At 49.0% G+C, this 12,500-nt stretch overlaps 2 protein-coding genes across 3 annotated transcripts in view; one reads left to right on the forward strand and one right to left on the reverse strand.

Annotated features, from left to right (window-relative positions):
* LOC135094010 (uncharacterized) overlaps positions 1-6,388 on the forward strand; it is a 21,719-nt gene extending 15,331 nt beyond the window's left edge. The window contains 4 exon segments of the mRNA XM_063993714.1: positions 1,847-4,542; positions 4,544-4,627; positions 4,629-4,838; positions 4,840-6,388. Of these exon segments, the coding sequence (XP_063849784.1) occupies positions 1,847-4,542; positions 4,544-4,627; positions 4,629-4,838; positions 4,840-5,883 (4,034 nt within the window). The 3' untranslated portion in view covers positions 5,884-6,388.
* A 3,619-nt stretch (positions 6,389-10,007) lies between these two features.
* Positions 10,008-12,500, reverse strand: part of LOC135094017 (protein FAM133B-like) — a 5,416-nt gene continuing 2,923 nt past the window's right edge. For both annotated transcript variants that reach the window (XM_063993736.1, XM_063993737.1), the window contains 2 exons: positions 12,368-12,490; positions 10,008-10,620 (listed from right to left, as the gene is read on the reverse strand). In XM_063993736.1, coding sequence (XP_063849806.1) covers positions 10,451-10,620; positions 12,368-12,490 — 293 coding nt within the window. In that variant the 3' untranslated portion in view covers positions 10,008-10,450. The remainder of the gene's footprint in view (positions 10,621-12,367; positions 12,491-12,500) is intronic.

The following is a 12,500-nucleotide window of genomic DNA, read 5'->3' on the forward strand; positions in this document are numbered from 1 at the left end:
ACTAAGATACTACTACTACTACTACTACTACTACTACTACTACTACTACTACTACTACTACTACTACTACTACTATAATAACAACAACAGTAGAAATAACAACATCAATACTAACAAAAACACCAGAATTATTACTACTACTAACAACAACAACAACAACAACAACAACAACAACAACAACATTTCTTATTCCCTAATCAATCATTATTTTCATCTGTATTCACGCAAAGACCCAAACAATTCTCGTACACAAGAATTACTGTGCACACATTCCCTTCCTGTGTACGATAACACCTTTTATTTTTTCATTTCGAAGCGTCCAGTCATTCCTGTGTGGCAGGGATGAGGTATTGTCACTCAGAAGCCTTGTATTATCGGTTAGAAGCCTAATATTACGAGTTGAAAGCCTAATATTATCAATTTGAAGTTTAATATTGCGTTTCCGTCTAGTTAGCCAAAGTACGATAATGTTTATTACGGTACGATCACGGGAGATTCGTAATATTGTACTCAGCGTTTCATTATTGTTATTATTGAAAACCTTGTGTATTTTGTATATATTCCCGTTCGATAATGTTTGAAAAGGTACGATGACTAGAATCTGGAATGTATAGCCTTCATTTCATCAATATTATTCATTACTATATACAACTAATGCATGACGCATAAGAGGAGTGAGTCAGATGTTCGATAATGCTTGCAAAGGTACGACAGCGAGAACCTTACCAAAGAGATAGAAAAAAAATAATGAAATAATGATAAATAAATAAATAAATAAATAAAAACAAACACAATGACTTAGATTAATTTTCATCATCTCGTATCACTGTTGCCATCCTTCCATTCCCGTCATGCACCGCGCCCTGACACCACCAGACTGACTGAACTCAACACCTGCCTGCAATATTTATGAACCACCAATTATAGCAACACCTCATCCTGTTTGCTTGAGTTAGAAGGAGACTTGCTACAGGGTGTTTCAAAAGTCAAAACACCATTTTAGGAAACACGTGACTACAGGGTGCTTCAGAAGTCAACACGCCACCCAGGGATAGAGATTACAGGGTGTTTCGTAAAGTTAGAAGGGGAGAGAGATGGGATGAGATTACAGGGTGCTTCAGACGACTTAGAGGAAGTAAAGAGGAGCCTACAGGGTGGTTCAAAAATTTAAAGAAACGAGATATAAAAAACGGGTAAAGAAACTCAATATATTCTTAAAATATATATATGAAAAAATGTTATATCAAATAAAATAAAGAAAAGATTATTTATTTCCGAGTGAGAGAGAGAGAGAGAGAGAGAGAGAGAGAGAGAGAGAGAGAGAGAGAGAGAGAGTAGTTAGGATGTGTAGAAACGAAAGATTTTGACGTCCATTGTTGAGCGAGAGATGGAGAAGCATTGGCGGGGCTTGATTAGGCCTAAATTGGCAATCAGGAGGCCTAGGCAGGACGTGCATAGGCTCAGCAAGGATACCAATAGGCCTACTTTGGATTTGTATAGGCACAGGCTGCATTTCTGTGCCCACCGTGGCGGGGGAACAAAATTTAGTAGGCTCACCAGTAAAGGTAAATTGAGATAGGCTAATTTTTGTTTTATTTGTTTTTGTTTATTAATTTATTGTATTTATTTGTTTATTTGTGTGTCATTCTATCTATTTATTAATTTACTGTTTTTTCCCTGTCTATTTTTTGTTTGTTTAGTGAATATGTTTATATTATTGTGTGTGTGTGTGTGTGTGTGTGTGTGTGTGTGTGTGTGTGTGTGTGTGTGTGTGTGTGTGTGTCTGTGTGAGAGGCGCGTGGCGTGGTGTGCTGGGTGGTGTTGTGACAGCGTGTTCCTCCGGCAGGTGATCTCGCCAGTAACGGCAGCGTGAGCCAGTGGTCCCTGGGCCTGGGCGAGCAGTACCAGCAGGGATACTTCCCCCAGTACCAGCACCCCCAGCAGGCAGTGTACCCCGACCAGTCATTCTACCACCACCACCAGGTCTACCAGCAGACCTACTACTTCCAGCCACACCAGCAGCACCACCAGCACCACCAGTACTCAGGCCAGGCTGCACATGGTGGCGGGCAGCAGCTGCAGCAGTGTTCTCTAGGCCCTGAACAGCAGCAGCAGCAGCTGCAGCAGCAGGCACACCAGCAGCAGGCACAGCAGCAGCAGACACAGCAGCAGCAGGCACAGCAGCAGCAGCAGCAGCAGCAGGGTGCAGAGCGCGGGCAGTGCTGGGAGTGCAGCGCGGTGCTCCAGGATGTGGCACTCCTGCGTAACCACGTGGCACTGTTTCACCCCTACGCACAAGTCTTCAGCTGCAATCTGTGCCCGCATGTGTTCCCCAGCCACACACAGCTTACGCAGCACTACAGCACCTCCCACCTGGTAGGCGAGCTCGTCAGCTCTCCCGAGGGCAGCAGCCAGCGCCAGGCCCCGCCAGACGCCAAGGGCGAGGCCGAGGCGCCGCCCTCCCTCAAGCCCAAGAAGACCCCCGCCAGGAAGCGCCCCAAGGCGCGGCCCGGCCCTGCGGGCAGGCAGGGTGCCGAGGGGCAGCAGGGCGGCCTGTGCTGCGTGCAGTGCCTCGTGAGCCACTTCCCGAGCCAGGCGGAGTTCGAGGCGCACCACCTGAGCCACGTGCGCGAGCGGAGTGTGCGCGTGCGCCTCAAGCAGCTCACTCGCTACCAGCTCAGGAAGGCCAAGGTCAAGGTGGAGTCAAGGAAGAAGAATTCATCACTCAAGCTGAAGCTCAAAATCTCCAAAGTGGGTCGTGGCCGAGGTCGTAAGCGCAGGGAGGTCAAAATACTGAGCGAAGAGGGCATGAGTGACACCCCAAACAGTTTTCAGGACCAAGAAGGACTGGAAGCTGAGCCCCAGGAGGAGTCGGAGGGTAGGGAGGAGGGCGGCGCGGCGGCGGCGGCGGCGGCGGCGGCGGCGGCGGAGTGGGAAGAGAGTGGCGGAGACAGCGAGGAGCAGGAGGCCAGCAGGTCCTCTGCTGAGCCCCAGGACTCAGAGGAGCGGCTGGAGCAAGACTCACTGCCCGGGCATGACGACCTTGGGGGGGCCAAGGAGCAGGACGGCCAGCAGGAGGACCTCCACTACTCGCAGCAGGAACAGGACTACCACCAGCAGGAGCAGGATTACCAGCAGGAAGAGCAGGAGTACCAGCAGCAGCAGCAGCAGCAGCAGGAGCAAGAGCAGGACCAGCAGCAGCAGCAGCAGCAGGAGCAGGAGTACGGGCAGGATTACCCGCAGGACCTGTCAGAGCAGGGTGAGCCGCAGGAGCAGGACAAGGAGGAGGAAGGGTACCAGGAGGCCCCCGAGGGCGGGGAGCAGAGTGACGGCAGCAACAGCGGCTTCAACCCTGAGTTTGGCGAGCAGGAGCTGCAGTACGGCGAGGCGGAGGGCGGCGACGGCCAGCAGACCTACCAGCCGCAGTTTGAATCCTACCCCACCGCCAGCTGGTTCACTGATTACGAGTCTGGACCGCGGATAGCTGCGGCCATGGCGGGCGCCACGGCGACCGAGAACGCCAGCGACGGGGGCGCCTGGGCCGGGGGGGCGGAGGGCGCCGCAAACCCCTCGTACAGCGGCGGCTCCTCTCCCCAGGATAAGGGGTCCTCCGGGGGTCCGGTAAACGGCGGCACCAGCGAGGGCGACGGCGAGGACGGCCTGTTCAGCCAGGCGGTGCTGGGCCAGGAGTCCCCTGAGAAGAGTGACCGCCAGGGCAGCTTTGAGCAGCTGTGTCTCAACGACTCCTTCAGCGGCCAGGGCGAGGGCGAGGGAGACGAGGACCCTCAGCAGCAGCAGCAACAACAGCAGCAGCAGCAGGACCACCTGGCCTCGCCCCAGGAGCAGCAGCAGCAGGGCGCAGGCGTGGCCAGTGACCTGCTGTCAGAGCTGGAGTACTTGAACAACAGTGGGCAAGCCCAAGGCGATCTGCAGCCCGGCTCCCAGTCTGGCCAGATAGATGGCTCCCCTCATAGCGGCGGCCCCTCCCCCCACAGCGGTGGCCCCTCTCCCCACAGTGCGGGGCCCGGCACCCCCTCCCACCTCAGCTCCCGAGGCTCAAACTCTGGCACGCCCACCTCCTCGGGGGGCCACCCCACGCCCCCGCCCTCAGACACGTCCTTCAGGGCCCTGGCCACCAGCCCCATCACCAGCCCCACCCAGCAGCCCACCTCTCCCTCCCTGCACAAGGGCGCCACGCCCCCCGTCACCTCCCCACTGCAGCAGATCCATTCCCCGCAGCAGGCTGGAGAGCAGCAGCAGCAGCAGCAACAGCAGCAGCAGCAGCAGCAGCAGCAGCAGCAGGCGGGATCCGTGCCGCGCCTCACCATTGCCAACAATCTGATGGCGTCCACCACCAGTGCCATCAGCTCCCACCTGCTGGCGTCCACCACCACCACCAGCCAGGCGGGCGTGGGCATGATGGGCCGCTACGGGCAGCAGTGGTCCCAGGCGGCGGGCTACACCGGCGCTGCAGGGTACCCAGGCCTGCCCGGCACCACCATCGCCAGCACCAACATGCCGGGGCCGCTGCGTGCCCCTCTGCCCCCCCAGCGTGGGCATGCAGTACCGACCCAGCCCGCCCCCCCGTGTGCGCGGCAGACCACCCCTCATCGGCCACGTGGGGCGGCCCCCCCCTCCACCAGGCAGCCCACTTACAGCCCACCCGAGGGCCGGGCCGACCCCCGGCCTCCTCCATCCTGCCACCGCCCCTCATGCCGGCCCCAGGGGGGCGGGGGGGCATGATGCCGCCCCTGCAGCGCATGCACCAGCCCATGTATCCCGGGCAGCGCCCCGCCGCCCCGCAGCAGCAGAGCGCCGCGGGCAAGAGGCAGATGCTGGGGCGCGGCGGGGCACTCCCCCAGCAAGACAGCGCGGCGCGAGGACATCAACGTGCCCTCGCGCCAGAAGGACAACGAGTGTCAGATCATCGCTGTGGCCAACAGGAGTGACGGCCTGCCCGTCATCTCCAACGTGCAGGGAGGGTCCGCCGCCCCCGCCCCCCAGCGCGGCTCCGTGCCCGCCACCACGGAGTCCACCATCAACCTGAGTGACTCCATCACGCTCAGCGTGCGCGCCTCGGCGGGCGGCAAGGACGGCAGTGGGCGGGGGGAACGCGGCGGCCCCGAAGCTGGGGCCGTGGCCAACCTGCTGGCCTCGCGGGGCATCACCGTCACCCCGGCGGCGGGGGAGCGGCAGGACGGCGGCAGTGGGCGTGACGACCGGCGGCTGCCCACTGCCCAGGAGCTGAACCTGTCCTCCGCCATCTCGGTGCACCCGCCCACGCAACGGGAGCGCGAGGGCAGTGGGCGCGAGAGGGACAGGGATGGCTTCGCGGTGCCCCAGGCGCCGCCCACTCGGAGCAGCGTGTCCAACAGCAACGTGGAGCGGCCGCCGCGGCCCCCCACCGTGGACCTGACGCAGGACGTGCCCGCCTCGGGGGCGCAGGGCACCAGGCACAAGTGCCACCAGTGTGACCGCAGCTTCCCCACGGCCAGCCTGCTGGCGGACCACAGCCGCGTGCACCAGCAGCAGCAGCAGTCCAGGATGCCCTTCAAATGCCACCTGTGCACGGCGGGCTTCTCCACGCAGAAGGGGCAGCAGCACCACTACCAGCAGTTCCACCAGCTGCACCTGTCTGCCGGGGACGTGGCCATCCCGCTGGTGGACCTGCGCAGCCCCGTCAACGTGCAGCGCATGGCTGCGCTCGGCATCCGCTCCTTCCTGCCGCTCACCAACCTGCAGAACCGCGGCGCCGGCGGCGTGGTGGGCGTGCCCATCCTCACCCTGGAGAACCTGCGCAACGGCCACATGACGCTGCAGCAGTGGGGCGTGAGCGACGTGCTGTCCCTGGGCCCCGCCAAGACCCTCAACATGCCGCGGTAATCGCGGCCGCCGCGGCGCCACGCACGGGGGCAGTATGGCGCGCCCCAGAAGGTACAAAGCGGCGTTTGCTGGAGACTCACCGTCTGTATACGAAGGTGTCCTGGCGCGGCGTGAAGCCCGCGAGGCGAGGCGGAGCTTTGGTTCACCTTATCCTGAGTTAGTTCTCAGTCTTGTTTGCATTATTGCCAAAAGGGACGACACACCTTATATTTATTTCCTAGAGTACGGTACCATAAGTTAACGGAGACAGTATTGTGAGCACTGTTCCGGGACAGTGGTGGTGACGGACGCAGCCACGGAAAACACATTCCTTTCACCAAGAGCAAACAAAATGACAGTAAGGAAACTTTTTGCCGGCGACCAAAACACGAAGGTGCGCAAAGTGTTCTTCAGTTGTGTCATTTAACGTATTTTCACAGAATACTTTGATTTTGTAAACTAATGTACAAATGTTTGTATATAGTTTTATATATTTTCTATAAATGTGAAATAAATTAGAATCTGATACAATATTTTCAACACCTTTACGCAGGCTGGGGCGGGCGAGGGGGCGGGGTCACAGACAGGCCAGTATGGGGAGGGGGAGCAGGAGGAGGAGGAAAAGGATGTCAGGTGACGTGTCATTAGCCGCAGACAGGAAATGTTTAAGGCTGATACAAGCGAGCTGAAGGGCGGGGAGGGGCAGAGATGGGAGGATGAAGCTTTGGTCTGCCGGGAAGTCTGTGGGAGTTTGGAGATGGGAGAATTAAGTGTGCCAGGAAGTGTATGGGAGTCTTGACTGGGAGACATGGGAGAGACTGAAGCAAAGAGTAGTGAGGAAGAGATAATAGGGAGGATAACTGTCAGGAAAAGCTTATGGCAGTGACGGAGGTGAAGGAAAGCGAGGAACAAAGAAAGGAACAGAGGAACAAAGGTGGAGAGGCAGAGACGGGAGGCAAGAGTGGAGGAAGTGAGAAACAGATAGGAACGAAGGTGGAGAGGCAGAGACGGGAGGTAAGAATGGAGGAAGTGAGAAACAGAGATAGGAACAAAGGTGGAGAGGCAGAGACGGGAGGTAAGAGTGGAGGAAGTGAGAAACAGACAGGAACAAAGGAACATAAGAGGCACAGAGAGGCGTGTAAGCGGATAAATAAAGTGAGTTGCCTGCTGAGTGAAAGTAAAAAATGACACGAGTTTGGGACCACGACTGACAGAACGAGAAACATGACAAACTGAGATAACCTTGAGTCTACCGCGCTAAACCCACAATACACCATCTCGTCTTCCTCCTGCGATAACGTTCAGCAGTTCATGAGTTTTTTTACGCAAACACCTGAAAAAATTTGAGCAAAACTAACGTCACATACAAAACTCATTCAAATTTCCCGCCAGCTCGCTAACAACCAAACTACCGGGCTGATTTGTACGTTAAGTGGTAGTTGCTGGATAAATACGTATGTGATAGCTATTTATAAGAGAGGGAAGTGACGATGAGGCGAGGTGACGAGCGACCCTGGCATTGAGAAGGCAGAGAGCACCCGAAAGCCTGACCAGTGATCGCTCCTGCCTGCCCGCTGCCACCTGTACGTCTCTTCGCCTCACTTAGGTATGAATTTGTGTTTCCAGTCTTTGGGAACTATACCCAGAGAACACAAATGGGTGGTTCTCCGTCTTGCTACTTACCTTCAACGTAATACCACAATGCAACGTCTTTTATCGTCCTTCTGCGCCTCCTCCTTCCTTCTTCTTCTCATTTCTCGAGTCTTCTAAGAGTACGAGGCTAAAATTGAGCAACACCAGCCTCTCATAGCACAAAAACTCATTCAAACGTCCCGCTAACCCACAATGCATTACCTCTTGTCCTCCTCCTCCTCCCTCTGCGCCTCCTCCTTCCTTCTTCTTCTCATTTCTCGAGTCTCCTAAGAGTACGAGGCTAAAATTGAGCAACACCAGCCTCTCATAGCACAAAAACTCATTCAAACGTCCCGCTAACCCACAATGCATTACTTCTTGTCCTCCTCCTCCTCCCTCTGCGCCTCCTCCTTCCTCATCTCTCGAGCTTTCTCAAAAAAACATAAAAAAACTCATTCAATCTTCTTGTTCTTGTTGATGTTATTGTTCTTTTTAACCATATGGTCTAGTCTAAACTCCTCCTCCTCTTCCTCTTCTTCCTCCCGCCTTACAGTTCACGTATATTTTAGGCTACAATGAAAACCGTTCTGTCAGTCACTCCAATGGTATATTTCAAAAAAGAAAGTATACAAAGCAACAATATTCAAGGAAACTTCAAATTTACATGACATTAATTATTATAAGCATCACGCAGTATAACATTGAAGAGAAACAGACAATCAGATAGAGAAATTCAGTGCTTCTGGTTAGATCGCCTCGGGGCTTCTGTCTTGAGGTGACGAAGTGAAGGGCAGCACGTTGTGGCCTGAAATGACTTAGAAATGGATGCTTTTAACTGGGGAAAGAGAATGGGAAGAAATGGCTGAAGAATGGGATAGAAATAAATGATATGAGTTACTGGGTTATATGAATTGAAATATATAGAGATTATTACGTTGATTTTAAAGGAGTTGTGCTTAATTTTGACTTGTGAAAGAGAAAATGGCGAGGAATGACTGGAGAAAGGGATAGAAATTGAAGATGAACAAAATTTTACGTTATTTGATTAGAAGTACACAAAGACTACTACGTTAAATGAAGGATGTATTAAAAAGGGATGACATAGATCAAAAGTAAATAAATAAATAAATAAAATAGAAGAAAATAAAACGTTTACTTACATTTTTGGGACAAGTTTTCCTTTTTCGGCGATGTCTTGCTCTTCCTTTGTGTTCGTTCGTGTCACGTCAGTTCGTCTCATGGTGTTAGTCAGTGTCATGTCGTAAGGGTCAGATTTAGCCTTGTCACAGTGCACGAGTCGTCATTATTTTCTTTCTCAGTCATTTTAACACTATTATGGCGCCTTAAGTTAGCAATGAAATAGATAAAACAAGTAATTACGCAATAATAAGAAGAATAAGATTAAGAACAAGAAGAAGAACAGTAACGTTAATGATAATAACATCGTACACTTAGTAACAATATCGTACAGTCCTCTAAACCAAAATATCGTACACTAAACCAAAATGTCGTACACTAAATCAAAATATTGTACACTAAATTAAATGAAAACTTGAAAAATTAAGAATCTGAAAGGCAAACACATCAATAACACCTGTAATGAATAGAAAACGGATTAATTAATCAACTAAGCTAGGACAGGTGGAGATGAGGTTAATCATAGACTCATCTCATTGACTTTGTCACCTGGTTAAAATAAAAATAAATAAAGAAAGGTAGAAAACAGACGTACACTCTCCCTCTCTCTCTCTCTCTCTTCCTTTTCCCATCTTCCCTTATAAGAATACAAATATATACAAATAAATTCGAAAAAAATAGATAAAATAAATAAATGAAAATCTAAAAAAAATATATATATAAACTATTTTTGTGGACTTTGGATGGTTATTATTATTATTATCACTATTATTTTTACTATTATTTTCTAGAACACCAACTGAATAAATGTTTTCTTTACGATTTTAAAGAGAGAGAGAAAAAAAGTAAAAAAAAAAAAAAAAGAAAATTTGTAACTTATTTCATACATAGACGTAAAGAGAACAAAAACAAAGGAAGAAAGATGGATAGATAAATAGATAAATAGTTAGATAAATAGATAAAACAGATAGATAAATAGATAAATAAACAGATAGACAGGCAGATGAATAGACAAAGAATGAAAGAGAATATGTAATGCAAGAATACGATAAAGAAAAATGAATAAACGAGAAGAAAAGAGTGGAATGATAATTAGAAAGGAAAAATAAATTAAAGAAGATATCCAAGAGAGAGAGAGAGAGAGAGAGAGAGAGAGAGAGAGAGAGAGAGAGAGAGAGAGAGAGAGAGAATCATCTAAGAAAAGAATGAAGGAAGGAAGGAGGAAGAGTGAGATATGAAGGGAGAGAGGAGATAAGGAAGAGGGGATGAAAGAGAGGATAAAAAGAGAGAGAAAGAAAGGAGAGAATAAAGAAGAAGAGAGGGAGATGAATTGAAGGAAAGATCAAAGGAGGTTTGCAAGGGAAGGAATAAAAGAGAGAGAGAGAGAGAGAGAGAGAGAGAGAGAGAGAGAGAGAGAGAGAGAGAGAGAGAGAGAGAGAGAGAGAGAGAGAGAGAGAGAGAGAGTTTTACTTCTCGTATTTTCCACCAAAAAATAAAATAAAATAAATAAATAAAAAAACTAAGAAAAAAATATAAATAAATAAAATAAACGAAAAAAATAAATAGATAAAAAGACTTTATAAATTTCGGCGTTCTAAGTCGTCTCCGCCAGTTTTTCTCACCCTTCACCTCTAAAGACAAACAAAACAGTGCCTTATCCGTCCATATACGAGGTACATTTCACATACGTAGGGAGGGAAAGGGGGCGGGGGGTCGCTTAAACTCAGTATCAGAAAGAGTGAAAAAGAAAACGAGAGAACATGTGTCACGGGAAACTTAACTAAACAGAAAGAAACAGCAGACAACATTCATCCACCACTCATCCACACTCATCCACCACATCACCTTCAGGAACACAGCATCCGCACTTCCCCTTGCAGTAGTTCTTCCCTACAAGAGGCTTCGTCTTACACTCCTCAGACTTCTTCATGTCCACGCACGTACCACCCAAGTCCAGACAATCTTTTTGGATCTTGCACTGCTTGGCGGCTGTGAGGGCGTGGATAGGTATTAAGCAGGTGTTAGGCAGGTGTCAGACAGGTGTTAGACAGGTATTAGGCAGGTATTAGACAGTTAATAGATACGTAGGAGGAGATAGGTGAAGTACAGCAGGTGTTAGTAATTTAATAGGGAGGTGTTAACAGAACAGGTGTGAAAAATTAGTGTGTGTGTGTGTGTGTGTGTTAGGTTAGATAAAATAGGTGCTAGTCACGTGTTAGGCAGTGTTAGGTAAGTAGCAGTTGTTAGGAACTAGGTAGGTGATTGTTAAATTAGGTTAGGACAGGTGTGTGTGTGTGTGTGTGTTAGGTATTGTTAGTAACTAGTAAATACGTAAGTTAGGACAAGTGAGTTAGAAAGTGTTATTAATTAAGAGATACGTAGGTGTTGGGTTAGGAGAGGTGTGTGTGTGTCAGGCAGATGTGTTAACGATAAGCAGGTGTGCGTGGCAATTGCGTGGGAGGTGGTAAGACTGCGCAGGTGTGTGTGTGTGTGTGTTGGGGGGAAGGAGAAGAGAGTTATTTAGAAATGGAAAAGTTAAAAGGACAAATGTGAAAGAGAGGGAGAAAGAGAGAGAGAGAGAGAGAGAGAGAGAGAGAGAGAGAGAGAGAGAGAGAGAGAGAGAGAGAGAGAGAGAGAGAGAGGCATTACAGGAGGTACAAACAGGTGCAGGAGGGAAGACAGGTGTTTTAAAGAAGATATACGAGAGAAACCGTGACATATATATAGAACAAAAGAATGAAAAATAAATATATATGCAAAAAAGGGAAGATAATAATATTTTCGTCTCTTTTCTTTCGTTTCTCTCGCCAAGTGAACGCAACCTTTAGTGAAAAGAAGTTAATGAAGAGTTTTGGTCAATATTTGTGTGGTTTAACGGAATATTGCATCATTACCAGCGAAAACTCCCTTGAAAACTTGGCTAATTATCTTTGCGATCTTTATAAACATTTAATGAAAGGTTTTGGTGTGAAATTTCGTGGTTCCAGTGATAGTTTAACATCAATTTTGCATCATTAACGTAAAAAAAAGCACCTTTGAAAACCCGTGTCACTTCAGCTAGAGCCTTTGTAAAGTAGTGAAAGTGTAGCCAGATGTGTTTAAAAATATGAACCTCTCTAACTCGTACTGAGAAGTTTGCTTTTTCACTGTCACTGTTTTTCAAGGCCACATAAATGATTACCCAAGTTATCAAGTGTTTATCCTGTTAATAACGTAGAAATGTTATTAATCTGTCAATGAAGCCACAAAAACACCCTTGAAAACTCGTCTAACTATTTTCTAAAGCCACAGAGAGTGTTTCTTCTGTTAATAACGTAGAAATGTTGTTAATCTGTCAATGGAGCCACAAAAACATCCTTGAAAACCCGTCTAACTATTTTCTAAAGCCACAGAGAGTGTTTCTTCTGTTAATAACGTAGAAATGTTGTTAATCTGTCAATGGAGCCACAAAAACACCCTTGAAAACCCGTCTAACTATTTTCTAAAGCCACAGAGAGTTTCTCCTGTTAATAACGTAGAAATGTTAATCTGTCACTGTAGCCACAAAAAAAAAAAAAACTTTGAAAACCCTCGTGTAACTTCACTAAGGCCACAGAGAGTATTTTTTTTCCTGCTAATAATGTAGAAATATTGTTAATCTGTCACTAGAGCCACAAAAACCATCATGAAAACCCGTATGTAACTTCAACCAAAGCCTTTGCAAAGTACTGGAGGTGAGTCACTGCAGTATACTCACGCAGGCAACACACACAGTTGGCACCACTGCAGAAATTCTTCTGAACCTTGATCTTCCCTGAACATTCGCTCTTGTCCGTGGTGCAGAAACCTTTCTTCTTGGCGCACTTCTTGGACACGCATGCTGAGGAGAG

The sequence above is a fragment of the Scylla paramamosain genome, chromosome 44 (genome assembly GCF_035594125.1).
Source record: "Scylla paramamosain isolate STU-SP2022 chromosome 44, ASM3559412v1, whole genome shotgun sequence".
Lineage (NCBI taxonomy): Eukaryota > Metazoa > Arthropoda > Malacostraca > Decapoda > Portunidae > Scylla > Scylla paramamosain.